General features: G+C 35.1%; 1 protein-coding gene across 1 annotated transcript in view; it reads right to left on the minus strand.

Annotated features, from left to right (window-relative positions):
* LOC148939551 (sodium/mannose cotransporter SLC5A10-like) overlaps window positions 1–16,785 on the minus strand; it is a 200,568-nt gene that overhangs the window by 12,506 nt on the left and 171,277 nt on the right. The window contains exons 9-11 of the mRNA XM_089107078.1: window positions 11,994–12,162; window positions 5,321–5,440; window positions 21–116 (exon numbers count right to left, since the gene is read on the minus strand). Of these exons, the coding sequence (XP_088963204.1) occupies window positions 21–116; window positions 5,321–5,440; window positions 11,994–12,162 (385 nt within the window). The remainder of the gene's footprint in view (window positions 1–20; window positions 117–5,320; window positions 5,441–11,993; window positions 12,163–16,785) is intronic.

The following is a 16,785-nucleotide window of genomic DNA, read 5'->3' on the forward strand; positions in this document are numbered from 1 at the left end:
AATATAAATTAGAGACTTACCCTAAAATCTTCACAGGGCTCTGTCAGTAGGCTTATGATGATTGCTACTACAAGTGTAAGCCAAAACAAGAGCATCGCAAACCACATGAAGTGAATCTGTAATGAAAAACTATTTTAGGAAGGGGGATGGGCTAAAGGGGGGAAATTCAAAACCTCCTTTTCAGAGCTTACATTTTTAGATGTTCCCAAATCTCCCCAAAAATTCGTTCTTAAATACACAAATGTTAACGTTGTGTATCAATTACTGTATCAATTATGCTTTACTCTTTCATGTTTGTCTCTTCTGTTGTCTCTATTTTCTCTTCCTGATTTGACAAACCCCTCTATCAATATCAAAAGCGTTTTCTCAAATAGAGTTTGGCATCAAACAGCAGCCCCCATCCCCCTCCTTCAAAACATATTATCCACGTGCTCTGTTTACTGCACAGATATTCCAAGATATTTTTCTTTTCACATTTTTCTTTGTGCCCTTTCAGCCCAGTTGGATTTTATAACCCCTTTTGTCCCAATATAAAGTAAGTCAACACAAATCACTAATTTTCTTGGAGTTTTTGAAGAACCGAAATTGTCCCATAGCCCAGATTTTGGAGATTTTCTCTGGCACATCTTAGAAAATTCGGGTGCTTATTGCTAATATTTAGGCAGCAACGGATGTGCGCTCAGAAGTTGAGTGAATCTGAGATGAGACAAAAAATTGTGTAATCAACAATGAGGATATAATGTTTGCAATTATTCCCATTTTATTAACAGTCTTTTTGGTGTATGGTCAACATAACACGTTTTATTGGGCACGAAATAAGATAGACCAATTTCTAAATTAAATTTCTAAATTCCTAAATTAACTGATAATTAAGTAGTTAATTAGGTTATGTCAATTAAGTTAATTACTCAATTAAGTTTCCAATAAATAACGTAAATTTAGGCATTTGCTATTTGTCCGTAGGAATAAAAAAAAATACTCTGACCCAAAAAACAAATCTGGAAGAATAATACTAAAGGAAGAAAAATCACACCTCGTCCTTAGAAAGCTTTAACGTGACAACTGTGTCAGTTTACAACAAGCTGTTTCAACTGGACGGTTGTATTCGTAGTTTCTATATAGCGGTTGACTAACGGATTATGTACGAACTACTGGGTGAATCAATTTTAGATAAGACGAAAAAAAGGTTTATTTTAATGAAGGATATAACGCCCTTTTTTGGCTAATCAATCTGCTAAGGTCTTAAATTTTTTTACGAAAATGATTTTTAAGAAAATCAGAGGACTCTGACCTTGCTTCACAGGCTTTTCCTCCAGAAGATCACGGGTCATTTTGATCAGTGGTTTAAGGACTTTGGTTGAGAGTATTATCGAAGTCCTCAGTTCAATGTCTAATTGGGAAAATTGTTTTCAATTTAAGCCCTTTTGACTGAAACAAGTGAGCTCTAAGATCTTAGCCCTTTGATTATTTTGAAAAAAAAATTAAACAATTTCAGATTAGAATAGTAAGATTTTGGCAGCAAAAAACGAGCATAATGTCTGCAAATATCGCCATTTTATTAACGGTATGTTTGGCATATATCTCCTTTTTATGAGAGAAGAGAGGAGTGACTCATCTTTTTCTTAACTCCATGATTAATAAACCATAAAATATGTTCCCATATTGAAGATACTTTTAGAAAATAGGGCAAGATTATCGCCAACGATTATGCCTAAAACCGTTTTTAAACAATTAATTTGACAGACATATAAATACGATTCACCAGTACCCACAACAAAATAAAAATTTGTATTTTTCTAAATAAATTTACAAATAGACAAATCAAATACAACAATTTTTGTACGTACATTCTTTTGGTAATAATTTTGTGCATTGATTCTTCTGAACTAACACTATAATAACAAAAGAGTAGTAGCCTACCATTCAGTTGCCCATTCAACCCTATTTCAAGACATAATGATTCAATTTTTGAACTTTTTTTTCTTTTTATTAGAATTTTTTTTAGGAATCCCAATTTAGTTGATCTTATTTTACCTCAGCACGAGGATTCTTGTTTAACAAGCATCTTTCAATTTCGAACACAATTCGTGTTGAAGGATTTCTGAGCTCTCTGACTACAAGATCGGGGATGATATTGCAATATAGAACAAGACGGTTGAATCAAAATTTAGAAAAAATCTTTTTAGTTAAAACGGTCAAAAATCTTGAACAATATCCCTCCATGTGTGACAAAATACAACTAACATGGCTACGATTGTGATGGCTACTATTACCCCTACCATTCACACGTCATTTACTCTTACCACAAGGAACCCTTTTGAAGACAAATTAAACTCACAAGTTATGATGAAACCAAAGATCTTAAAGTCCTTACTGATTACAACCACTCTCCCATCCCCATATTAAGATGAGAGACTAAAGGTTCCATAGAACCCTCTAAGCAAGGCAAAGCACCAGGGCAAGATGGCACCACCATGGAGCTTATAAATGTTGGATGAGAAGATGCTATTGAACTTCACCACTATATAATATCAGCCACTCCACAGACATATTAGAACAGTCCACAGACATATTAGAACAGTTATGTGTTTCTTTAAAACCAGAAGGCGTCCAAATAAATACCCCATCCTAAAAAAACGATTTTATCCAACTGGATTGATTGGAGATATGTAAATTCTAAAGATCTGCGCCTTTAGATTAAGTAGGTGGCGTATTTCAAAGGAGATGTTTTTGTAGGCAGTCTGTGTAACTAAGGGGCTAAAAATAGGGCCGTGGGGCTCGATCCCAATTTTCCCACCCCGTGTGGACAAATTGCATCAAACTTCACCCATGATCATTCAGGAATTATTGATGGAAAGAAGCTAACTGACGGACCATTAACAATTAAATGACTTATTTAAATAGCTAGCTCAAATTTGAAATCTGACGCAACCTAACTTTTTAGATAGCATTAAACCTACAGAACACACGTTTCAGCTTCGTAGAAAAAAAAACCAAGCTCTGTCCTTTTGTTTATTTAAGTAAATAGGGCACAAAAGAAAACAACAATTAAATCTTCATATAACAGTAACAAAACAAAAAGTAACATTATTGCTTACTTTCAAAATAAGTCTCAATTCATATCAATTTTCTATTAAGAATGTGATAATAAGTGGTATAAAGTTGTCAATGAATTATATAATCATAAAAAAGGATGGAGAGGGAAGAGGCGTATTTAGTTTAAATTTAATTTAACTTTGAATAAGTTTATTTAAGTTTAAATTCATTTAACATTTAATTTTAGAGCAGAGCCGAATTAAAAGGACCCATTTTTCTTGGCATGTTCTTAAAAATGTCGTTAAAATCTTCACAGATTAAGAGCTTCTGATGAGGAAACACGATTAGACAGGAAAGTGTCACTCTACTGTCCCTTATTATGTAATTGGGCATTGGAAAAGCGGCCGAAATGTTTCGCTCTTACAGTTTTTTTCTTTTCTTTTGCAATAAGGCTACTTGAGTAAATAAAGTGTTGGAGGCAACGGGCCTTTGTGGCCTGAGCCTCAACCCAGATCGGTGATTCCGTCTATCAAAATACAACTACTATTGCTACTACTAACAATTCACTGCAGCACCAAGCCACCTGAGGCCGCCACAGCTACAAGCAACCTTCCTCCATATAGATTTCTTTAAAGTCTAACTCTTTACTCCCTCCCAAGAGGTTCTAATTTCTCTTTAATCCTTCTTTACTACCTCTTCCAACCAAAATCGTGGACCACATGCTTTTCGTTTGGCACTATGTAGATGGTCGAAAAGGATTATAATAATTTAAGTATGAGAGGCATATATATACACAGGTTCACCCCTCGGTGAAAGGGAGGTTCAAAACACTGATAATTTGAATTTGTAGGCCTAACGATTTCAACTAGTCTTAAGTTGATTCCCCCTCCCGTTATCTATTTTGCATTTCTAATTATAACTTTCCTACAAGTCACCTTTTTCGCTCTTTTCACGGATTCACCGTCTCCCAAAATAAATCAAACATACGTGTCAGGCTCAATCGATCATCCCCAATTCCTACGATGAAAGTTTTAAAGCATATAAAGAGTAACTAACTCATATTTAGACAAGTCCTTCCCTCAGGAGGGGGGGGTAAATTTTTTTTTCTTGACAAGCCGAAGGGTTTTCTTTGGGATCCAATGGGGGCCTGAGGCTTCTCTGAGAGGTAAATGGGGAAGGGAGGCGTGAGAATACACTAAATTTAGGTTTTGAGGCTCAATTGTATAAATGTTCTACGGAGGAGAGCCTTTACTCTAATCTCAGGGCGATCCCCCCGTAGAGAAACTTTAATGTCATGTATTGGCAATGATTTATTTATAAAAATGGTTTTCTTCTGTTTTAAGGAATGAACAAATATCTTTACAGTATCATATAAAAAATCGATAGCTACCTTTATTAAATAAAACTAGCATGTGCTTCCTTTTAATATCTCGACTCAAATCTTGGCATCAATTATGGATATAATTCCCAAACAGATCAAAAAATAGTTCACGGCCCAGTTTTCAGGGGGTCCTTGTCCCTGATTAAGTCTTTTAATTAGTGCTATTTCGGCCTAGGAACTTAAGGATGTAAATTTCAATTCGTTCGAAAAAAAAGTAGTTTGCCAAGTCAGAGTTTTGCCAAGTTTTGCCTATCAGAAATTCTATTTACGCCAATTTTTAAGCAAGAAAACAACTAATGTGTTTTCAGAAAATTGGAGAAAATTTACACTGGCCGAGAGTAGTACACCTCCATCAGGCTTCTGCGTAAGAAACTTTTTTAGGAGGGAAGGTGCTTATTCAAGAGGGGAGGGACATAACAGCGGATAAGGGTTAAATAAAAATAATGCAAATTTGTAGAAGAAACAATGGTATTTAAGGACTGAGGCAGGCCTACAGACTGTTGGCCTACAGACTTTAGGCCTACAGGCCTACAGACTGTAGGCCTACAGGCCTACATATAAGCATAGCGTATATTATATAAGCATAGCATATATTAAATACCTAACCTAGGTACCTTTCCCCTCCTTAAACCTCAAAAAACAACAGTTTAAAAATTGTAAACGCAATGAGAAATTACGCTTTGCAATCAATTGATCTAGCAAATACAGGTTTGACGGGTTTCCATGTCGGGTTTCCTCGTACAGTCTATAGCGCTGGGTGAGATATAATGCATCAGTACCAAAATCTATTATAGTTAGTTGAGACTGGTCATTTATGGGATGGACATTCAAAATGTGGGGGGGGGGCTACAGACTATGTCTAGACTGTTCAATACAGCTTGTCTCAAATATTCTAAAACCAACCTTTCCTATGATGAATGGCCTGTCGTCGGTTTCGTAACATCGAGGATCTTTATAAAGAAAGTTTAGCACCATTCTGATTCCTCCAACGAGAAGGCCCGCCATGAGACCCCAAAAAGCACCCTGTAAAATAAAAGAGTATAAATAGGAACAGTGTGTTCAAACTGTTCAGAATAGAAATCAAGAATTAAGGTACAAACTCGCCAACTGAATAAGCCAATAAACTAAGAACAAAAATTGGAACGGGATAAGAGAAAGAAACAGGAACAACAAACAAGATATTTCGAGCCCGAAACAGGTTCTATTTTCGTTTTCAAATCTTGAAGTAAAAAAGTGTCTATTCTTTCTAATTAAAGATGATAATTTTTTAATTAAATCACACATACAAACTAAAACAAAACTTAAAATTACATTACAATCTTTCGAAAAAAATGATGGTCCAGCTGAGTGACGATAGGGTACTTTCAACAGTTTAACATAATTAGTTAAACTCGTAAAACACGTTAATACGTTTAAAACATGCATAGTTAGTTAATCATGCTTAATATAATATAGCACATTTTACAATAAACTCAATTTTAAATTCTATTCGTGGATAGACAAGGCAGGATTTTAGCTTATTATAATTTTATGATAAATTGAAAAAAAATTATGATTTGCATGTGTAGAGGTGTTTAAAAGAGGAGGTGGTTCTCTTCTTTTAAGAAGAGGTTCTTAAAAAGAGAGGGTGGCATCTACAGGTGAGATCTGCATGTGTAGAGATGTTTGAAAGAGTAGATGGTATCTACATGTGGAACCTGCATGCGTGGAGGTTTTTGAAAGAGGAGGTGATTCTCTTCTTAAAAGAGGAGGTTGTATCTACATTTGGGATCTGCATGTGTGGTGGGTTTAAAGAGGTTAAGTGAGGATTTAGTAAACCTTGATTCAACGGAGCAAATTATAATTCGTAAATAAACAGTGGTATAAATGGCTATATCATCTGTTGACAACGTTTGGCAAAGCAGTCTTCAACTGTCAAAGTGAATTTGCAGGCTTAACCTGAGCCATATTGTAATCACACCAGAGACATATTGTGTTATAGTCCCACCTGGGCACACGTGAGCCGAATAGTGTGAGTTCTTCTGTGATTTTCACGTCAGATTTGTGCTAAGGAGGTGAGAACTTTAAATGAACCAAACAACTGTGAGCAGACTTGTTATCAGCCACAAGCACTAGGAAACGCAGCTAGTATAAGAATGAACGAATAAATAAATAGTTTATATCATAACGGCTTCTCCCAACCTCAAATGGTCAAATTCGCCTTCTTGTGAAAGAAATATAAACAATAAAAATAACACGGTCAGTCACTGTATAAAATATTGTCATACTGTACAGTCATAAGTCAGAAATTCAGGAGAAATGATTTAAACTGAAACATAAGCTTGCGACAAGCTTGATAAAGCTTACCGTATTTTGGTATTAATAAATAAGATGAATTGAAATATATAACAAAATTGGAAAATAATAAATATATTAAATTGAAATAATTGAAGAATAACATTTATAGAAGTTCTTGAAATAACTTTTTTGAAAATTGAAAAAAAAACCTTTAGTTTTTCAATAAATTGAAAAATAACAAAAATGGAAAGCTAGCGCTTTACAAGTACTGTAGCAGCCGGTGTTTTTCTGCCTTTCTGTAAAAAAAGACAAAATCTTCTAACGAAGAAAAAAATGAAAAATTGCAGCCAGTCAAAAAAAAATAGTATGCAAAAAGGAAAGAAGAATAAAAAAAGAAAAATAGAAAAAAGAAGAAACGATAGTTCGGTCAAAATATCCGCTCTACCATCCTCAGAGCAAAAAAGGATATAATGAGCATAAAACGCCGATAAGATTAAAACAGAAAACTTCAAACAAAATGTAAGTTAAAAGAGGGCCTCTCGAAGCAACAGTGATATATTACCCTGAAACACTGTTTAGTCGGTGTGACTTTAGGAATTACTGGTTTTCTTCCAATAAAAATACAGTTGAAAAAGAGAGCGAGGGTAAAAGAGAAAAAAAGAAAGAGATTAAGTCATTAGAACTGGAGCGAAATGAAATAATTTACAAATACAAGTGCAAGTTTCAGTTCATTCCTCCACAAAAGCTGCACTTCATTCAGCCGTGTATTTAACTTTTTTCGTAAATTTTCAAATATTTTTTCATGTGTTTACTTTTTTAACTTTTTTACTGGAAGAGGAGGGTCGAAATACGAAAAACATTTCGATGGGGGTTGCTAATTACGAGGGAGTGCTAATTACCTTCAAAAAAGGTAATTAGCCAAGGCGACCTTACAGGCTTTCCTACCGCCAGTACAAAATTGTGTTAAATTGTTGGTGTCTGTTCTATCTCGATCTTAACGTCACACTTACATGGCCTCCAGAACAATTCCGTATGTTTTATTTGATCTTATTGAAATATTCGGCTTATTTACTTTGCCTACATTTATGTTCAAGAGTTCATTTTACTGAATGAAGAGGTATTTAAAGAAAGATAGTTACTTCAAAGACAGTTTTCCTGGGGATGGCTTGCTAAAGTGCAACAAAGTAAAAATTTAAATAAATTCATTCAATTTTCTGTATAATTTGATAAGGGAAGGGATAGACGGACGTTTTCCTTTGTGCCAAAATTTTTTAATTTAAACCTAGTTTTAATAGCCCGTTTCAACAATAATTTTCCCAAATTAATGTATAGCAATACTATATCATTGTACCTTTGTCAAATCTGTTATACAGATAGAGAACTGCAGCCCCCAGGTTTCATCTTTTCGAAATGCAAAAAATTACGACTTAAATCTATACTTCGATTGGTCAATCATAAACATTGTGCTTGATAGTTGAGCGTAACCCAACTCAACAAAAAAACAGTGGTGATAAACTATTGGCGCAGCAGAAGTGAGTAATTTTGTGTGGCTCAGTGTGGCCAAAATTTTGTGTGGCTTGTTTGACTATAGTGTGGCTCAGGTATTACTTCACCCAGCTCCCGTTAACAAGGTAAATAATAAAGTAGAAACAGAATGTTCATCTTATGTTATTATTTATCTATTGCAAAACCCGTTATACAGTAAATACTGCACACGGCGGAAAACAAAGAACGAAAAAGAGAAAAGAAAACAGACTCAATTAAAAAAAAAAAAATAGAAACTGCGCTTGACTATATAACAAGTAATAACAAGCTATATTTACATAATATACAAATTCTCACTTCTCAATTATACATGATATAATCGAAATATAAGACGATGGGTGATGATATAAGACGTCAAGGACACAAGACGGTAGGTGCCGTGAAAAGTAGAAAAGCCAGGGGTCAGGGTGTTTTTTCACAGTTGAATTTTTGGGAGAATAGGAAGATAAGTCGCGGAATCAAGATTAGAATGTTGGAAGCTACGATGATGACAGTGGTCAAATATGTTTCTAAGGCATGGGTGCTCCAAAAAAGCAGAGGAAGATTTGCTAGATGCTTTCCTGATAAATTGCCTGGGGAATGTTTTGGGTACCCGACTGACTGACAGTATTTCTAAGAGTAGGCTGCACGAAAAGCATGGTTCAATCCCGATTTCTAAGGCAATAATGAGAGAAAAGTTGAGATGGATAAGAAGAGTTCTACGGATGAAAAACGGCAGATTGCCAAAGATTGTCTTTTCGGCCAACCACCTAGGGCTAATCGGAAAGCAAGTTGTCCGCGGTTGGGGTGGGAGGATGTTATGAAAGATTTAAGGGAAATGGGAACTTACTGGGAGGATGTAAAGAGAGGCTACCAACAGACTGGGACGGAGGAAGAGCGTCCGCAGTTGTGTTGGCCTTAGGCTGCTTGGTGCTGCGGTGAGTTGTTAGTAGTAGTAGTAGCAATAGTAGATTACATACGATACACTAGCAGAAGGTACCAAGGAAATTTCTATTTCTTACTATGACGAGTTACAAATTAATTGATGTTTCATTAATTAAGCTACAGATTCCTTTGGGTCGACAACTACGAATCTCTAGACTAACTTTTAAGTTTGGACCCATGCAAAGGCGGTTTTAGGGGAAGGACAGAGAAGGCTCTTACTCCGGGCGCAAAAATTTTAGGGGCGCAAAGTTTCAAATAAATAATCTAACGGTTATAGTCATTTTGGAATTCTATTTTAATACAATAAATTAGAGGGCGCAGTTAATAAATGTGAATTATAATTATTAATTAATTAATAAAAATAATCAAAAAAATAACAAAATAATAATAATTAAAATAATTAGCATTGCTAACTGTCTTTGGATTGTGTTTCCTGCTTATCGAGAATACGGAGTCCTCAAGATCAGCTACTGCAAACCTCTGAACTATCCTAGAATTTCGTGACCTTGGAGGGAACTGAAGCTGGTTTGTAGTAAGCCTGAAGAACATTTGGCTAATTTCCCTTTTATCGAATTTAGATAAAATGTCCCAAAAGGGAGCAACATACAGAATATACAACATACAGAATTGGGCCCGGTACTAAATATCGATTAGCCCCAACCCTCACCCCCCCCCACCCCCGACCCAAACAAAATCGTCAGGCCAAATTTTAACAAGACTTTCATTTATTTACAAAATTATTTTCAATTGATTAATAATTTAATAATTTAGGTTTTATTATTTTTAGTTTATTATTTAAATTATTTATTCTGATGATTATTATCGAACAATTTTTTGTTTATTTTTATTTTATTAATGAATTAGCAATTTATTAACTGCTTTCATTTATTAACTGCGTCATCTACTTTATTTAAAAAAAAAATAAAAAAAAACTACGAATGATTATAAACATTAGATTATTATTTGAAATTTTGTACCCTAAAATTCCTGCGCCCGGGGTAAGTGCCCCCTCTGTCCCTCCGCTAAAATCACCTCTGTAGGCAAACCAATGCTAATAGCAATCCATCATTCTTGGAATAAACTTCCACTCCTTCTTATTTATGCTGTGCACGAGAGTAGCACGAATAAATTCTACTGAGCGCGGGAGGAATTTACTCTGTAACTTAACAATGCAGGCACTCCTCTTTTTACAAACCTTGGATATTTCCTGGCATGAAATCTATACGGTGGACATACGACATTCATAGAGAAACTCTTGTCAGTCTGTCTGCAATGGCATCTTATATAATTACAGTGGAATTTATTTTTATATATCCAGATCACTAGCATAGCCGAACTGTCTGGTAGGGGGGGGGGGAAGGGTAACCTGTCATGGGTATATGTTTGCATCTTTGAAAATTAAATAATTGAAAAAATACTTTGGGCCAACCACAATACTTTCATAAAATTTTAAATGCTTTATCCGGTGAAATAAAAAAGAAATGCATGATCACCAAATCACATTCAGAGAAGTGATTGATGATGTTGGCATATAAATTGGCTCGTGCTATCAAACTATTTGAATATTTTGCGCATGAGGGGTGTGACAGCAAAATCTGTCACGGAATTACTAAATTCAAAAATGACAAATGGAAGTTGCTAAGAGGTTGCTAAATGATGGTGACAACAATACAGAAGTATTGAAATACGTCATAACAATACAGAAGTATTAAAATACGTCATAACAATACAGAAGTATCGAAATACGTCATAACAGATAACGGGTACGAGACAGGTTACGCGTTGTAACCAAACAAATGATTGTTGATTGTTGATGAAACAACCAAGCAGTAGATTGCTTTGGTATTCTTATAATTACCAATTCTAACAACTTCAATTCAATTCTAGAATTCTGAGTTCTTGGAACAGATCAAGCAATCCGTAGGTACAAGTTCAATACTATCGTAAAGCAATCTAAAAAAAACGCCCCTCCCCGGTTTGTGGTCAAAACTTTGCGGCAAAAAAATTTGCATCTACTCATACCTCCTTAAAAGTAAAGCATTTGGACAGAGTGAAGTTAGAAAAGAGTTCTTTCTTTATAATATGCAGAACAATTGTAACTAAAACATTTTTCATGTAGACCCGCTATACTTTATCCCCCCCCCCTAATGTGCGAATATATACCCTCAATTTTATTCATTTCGTCACCCATCACATGCTTTTGTGACTATGAAACCGGTTTTCTCAGGTCTAAAATTCTTGAGTGTGTTCTGAATAACTAACAAGTACCAAATATTCAACTACGGTGTTGCCCGGGCATTAGTTCCCACAAGCTTCAATTTGCAGAAAAAAGTAATCTCAAGTACACTTGGGAAAACGCACTTTGCGACTACGCTGCGGAAAAAAAAAACACAAAAAAATACTTTTCAACAGAACTGTAATGACACCTCCGCCTCCAAATTAGCCAGATAAGTGTATCGCTGAGAGAGCTAAATGTTATTTTAAAATTGAATTTAGGAATATTTCAGGAATCAGAAGAAATCCCTGGACATGAGCCCATAAGATATGATGAGCAACCTCGAAAGGGTACCCGCTTTCAGAAATTGCGTACACCCTGTGGTGCGTTGTTAAGCGTGGCCGAATTGCGCGGCACACATGGCATCCCGAGATATACACCTGGTGACGGGAAATGGGCACCACCTCGCAGAGACTATCCCGGAGGCGATAATATTGATGTAGACGAATAAACAAAATTATTTTAAGTAAAAAACAATCCCTGGTAATTTTTGAAGGAAAAATATTTCTGTTACTTGTAAAAACTGTTTTTAAAGTAAAACAGTATCTATCTTACCTTTTCATTTGTCCTTTTCCAAAAAATGGCGAGGCAGTAGACGGCTGCTATTGGTGGTGCCAGATAAGCTGAGATTGATTGAATGTAAATATACATTTGTCCGCCTTGGAGCTCTTGAATAATTGGGACCCACACAACGGAGACAATTACCAAGAAGACGACAAATAACCTAAAAAAGATAGTGTTAATAAAAACCAGCTTTAAATCGGCTGTGACAAGTCAAAACACGGTATGTTATACATCATTACTTTTGGGATGTGTTGCAAGTCAAATTTTTCTAAGAAAATAAACTTTCCCGTTTAACCTTTCAAATACTGCAGCCGAAATAACATTACTTTAATCAATCAGCATGAGTAGTTTCTTTCTGAACGATAATCACACGCCATCTATTATTGTTTGCAAATTTTAAAGAACAACCCCGCATTCAATAAGGTTATTGCAAACAAATTTTTTAATTTTTGGCATTCAATATGCAACTGCAAATACTGAATTACGTTCAAAAGCACTTGTTGAAGCCTTTAAAATAATTATTTGCTTATTGTGCTTCAGGGCTCAATACGCTGCAATTCCTCCTTTTACTGATAAAAAATTTTTGGTATATTTATCTATCAGTAAAATATTTTTTTCTATGATTATCTATCAGTAATATTTATCAGTAAAAATATTTTTATCAGTTTCAAAGGTTCGATAAGGTTGTCGTTTTGGTTTTTTTCAAGAAATTTATTTTGATGTTGATCCACTTCCAGTAGAGTAAAATAATTATACTTATTCAATAGATTTTTGCAATTACCTCTGTTGAACGTGGGGCAACTCCGCGCTTGATTTCATGGTTTAATCCTTATGCCCGGGCTACATTTTAGTCACACTTTCTTATGATACAGCTGAATCTCGATAATTTTACACTCGATAATTTGAATCTCTGGATAATTCGAACTTTGTTTGCGTTGTCTTGAAAAACACTTGATAAATTAAAAAAGAACCACCTCGATGATTTCAATTTGTAACGAAAGCATCTTGCTTGGCAATACTCTATGAAAATATATAAATTCTGCTGGATAGCATTGATAAAAGGGAGAATGTGAAAATAACAGTTTTGACCTTTATAATTAAGATTGATAAAGCCTGGTAAAATGGAGTTCTACCACCCTACAAAGCTGCTTCAAAAAAGGGGTTTACTAAGGAAACAGAAAACCCTGCACAGTTATCAAAATCACGATATTCGAAGGGATTTGTCCCCCTAGACACGAACGATTACTTCTACCAAACTATGCCTTTGAGGATCTTGTTCACGCGGACGATGGAATTGTTGTCCATGGTGCTTTAACCAATGCTGAATTGTTGTCTTTTCAAGATAAGGAGGAGGGGGATAAAAAAAGAGGAAAAAATTATTCCAGTCACATCAACAAAGCAAGATTATACATCAACACCTTACGCTCTCAGAACAGAAACAAGTAATAATTTCCTTACAGGTCTTATCAATACTGAAAATGAATTGAACAATGTAGATGGAAGTCGATTCATCAAAAAAACATCATAGAGACTTTGCAAAATAAGTTTTTCGCCCGCATGGTTTTAACATACTCTATATACATGTGTGATTGAGAAGTTAAATAAAAGAGTTTATATGTAGGTATATACATGTACGTTTTATGTATTTTCAATAAAGCACTTGTTTATTTGAAATTGTTCCTTGTTCCTTCTTGATTATTTGAACTCTTGTTATTTTGAATATGTTTGTAATTTCAACTTTTCCTCTGGTCCCTTGAGCTTGAAATTATCGAGAGGTGACTGTATCAAAATTAATCACGACTACAGCGCCAATTATGTGTACCATTCTTAATGTCCTAAGTTGAACGTTGTTCAGCTTTCCAGTATAATATTCGTGAATGACCAATCAGGTTATTCTACTATTACTACTAACAACTTATTGTGCCACCAAGGCAAACACAGCTGAGGCCAGCACAGCAATGCATGCTCCTCCCCCGTCCTAATATATTAAAATCATCCCTCTTTACACCTTCCCAACAAGTTCCCATTTCCCTTAAATCTTTCCTTACGACATATTCCCCATTGGGGGACGACCCACTTTTCGTTTGGCCCAAGACGAATGCCCGACAAGGGGTTCTTGGGCTGCCTCATTATAGCCCTTGAAGCGGGATTGACCCACATTTTCCGTATAGCTTACTATTTGAGATGCGGGCAGTCAGCTGGGAACTCAAAACAATCTGTAGCCAATTTCTTTGGAAAACATCTAGCCAATCCTCCTCCATTTAATCAGGTTAAAGAGTTAAGGCATAATTTTTTGAAACAAGAAAAGATGGAAATTTGGTCGGTAGTTTTTCTATCTGTAACAGGAATACGGAGGAATATACAAAGATATAGCATTAGTAGACAATAGTTGGGAACTAAATACCAATAACAAGCTTTTCAAATTATTTTTGGACATTTAAATTTTTCACTTCTGTAATACAGTTGTGAAGTTAAAATTCGGAAAAAAACATTCTATTCAAAAATGTTGGCTTTTTTATTGAAATGTTTGGTACTTGTTAATTATTCAGAACACACTGAATAATTTTAGATCTGAGAATACCGGTTTCATAGCCACAAAGACAAGTGACGGGTGACAAAATGCATTGGACTTTTATAATCTGGGCTATATATTTGCAAAGGGGGTAAAAGTAAAGTATTTGGACAGAGTGAAGTTCGAAAACTGTTCTTACTTCATAACATGCAGAACAATTTTAGCTAACATATTTTGCATGTAGACCCGCTATACTTTACCCCCTTCCGCCATTATGTGCGAATATATACCCTAAATTATAGGCATTCTATCACCCATCACTTGTCTTTGTGGCTATGAAACCGGTATTCTCAGGTCTAAAATTCTCAAGTCGGTGTTGCCCGGGCATTAGTTCCCACAAGCTTCAATTTGCAGAAAAAAGTAATCTCAAGTACACTTGAGAAAACGTATTTTGCGACTACGCTACGAAAAAAAAACACAAAATACTTCAAGAAATTGCAAAGATGATCAGGAAAATCCAGACTACCCTTACCTTACTTTACAGAAGATGAGTTTTAGCATATTTGCTGCTGTTGAAATTACATTATTGCTACAAAACAATCAGCGAAATCTCACAAAAAGAAATCAGTTTTTCTATTAAAGCCATTTTTAAGACCGTCAAGTTTTTAACTCTGTCAAGAAAGCCTTCAAGCTTTGTTTTTGCTCCAATTCTAACATTCCCTCCTCTATTTTTTAGTACAGGAATGTGTAGGCCTGGGTTTGAGCGAGTAGGCCTACTATAAGATATTTATTCGTTTTCTCATCAGATTTCGTGTGCAAGTGGTCGATTTTCAGATGGGTGCATAAATGGTGGCGCACTTCGTATGGAAGTGACTTTACATTTTCGGTTGGGTACGATTATGGCACCACATTTCAAATCCAAGCGGCCTTGGATTTCAGTTGGGGGCGTATAAGGTACCACATTCCATAATTATGTAAGTGGCCTTAGATATTCGGTTGAGCGCACATTTCCGGTTGTTTTATATTTCTATGTATACAGCATGAATTCTTTTTTTTTGGGGGGGGGGGAGCAGCAACATAGAAATCATATTGCACCTGTTCTTTAATATAGAAAAATAATCAAGTTCACGAATAGTTCTTATAGAATTCATTAGTTGAATTTTGTTTAATTCAATTATATCAGAAGACATCATTTAATCTTTCGAACCTAGACAAGATCTTTTATCTCAGTTTGATGGGCTTTGAGTAGTGTTTTTCAAAGAAAGGGTTTATTTTATTAGCGTGCAGCGCAAGAAAGGGAACGGATAGAGCGGATATTTCGACTATATGACTGATTCATAATGCAAAACTAATGAAAACATAATGCAAAACTAATAAGGGTTTATATAATTAATATATTAATAAAATTAAAATAATTAATTAATATGATGCAAAACCAATAAAAATCTAACTCGCTCAAAAACTCCACAATATAATAACTACTACCACTGCTAACGACTCCCTGCAGTATCAGGCCACCTGAGACCAACACAGCTAGACACGCTCCTCCTCCATCACAACAGAATAACGAATAGAATAAAGACGAACTAAAAACCACAAACTGAAAAAAAACTGTGAAGAAGAAAAAATGAGCACAATTCCAGCCAGTGAAAAAAAGAAAAATAATCATGCGGATATTTCGACTGAGACCTCCGTTCGACCGTCCTCAGTGCACAAAAGTGCACAAAGAGTAAAAAATACACAAGTAAAAGTCCTAAGGACAAAATAATAACATATCAAACCTCAGAAGCAGACACTAAATCAGATGAGACCCCCCCCCGCGATAAGGTAATTTTTATTTGTTTTAAAATATTCTAGAGATCATCATTCATTAAATTATATTTCAAAGATTATTTAAATTAGCATGTCAATCTTACAGTTACGTAACAATGAAAACTTGATACACTATGGAGTAATTTGTAGCATTTGCTACCTCACTAGCAACTAGAAATACCACTTAAATGTCTGCTAAGGGTTAAAGACATGAAATTTAATGTTCTACAATTACTTGTCACTCAAAAGAAATTGCCAACAAGGCAAAAAAAAAACGGAATTTATGACTGTAGTAAACTCCAGACAACTTTTTTATTGAATTTCGTAAGGGGTTCTAACTCTCTCTATACATTTTAATCTGTGTTTTAGGACAGGGGCAGGTAAAGACTTGGGCGTTTCATCAATGGTTTTTAGACGTGGTGTTTAGATATTAATGGAAAGAGAGTGGATTTTTTATAA

Source organism: Artemia sp. Qi Xiang Cuo, chromosome 21 (assembly GCF_049724085.1).
Source record: "Artemia sp. Qi Xiang Cuo chromosome 21, ASM4972408v1, whole genome shotgun sequence".
Classification (NCBI taxonomy): domain Eukaryota; kingdom Metazoa; phylum Arthropoda; class Branchiopoda; order Anostraca; family Artemiidae; genus Artemia; species Artemia sp. Qi Xiang Cuo.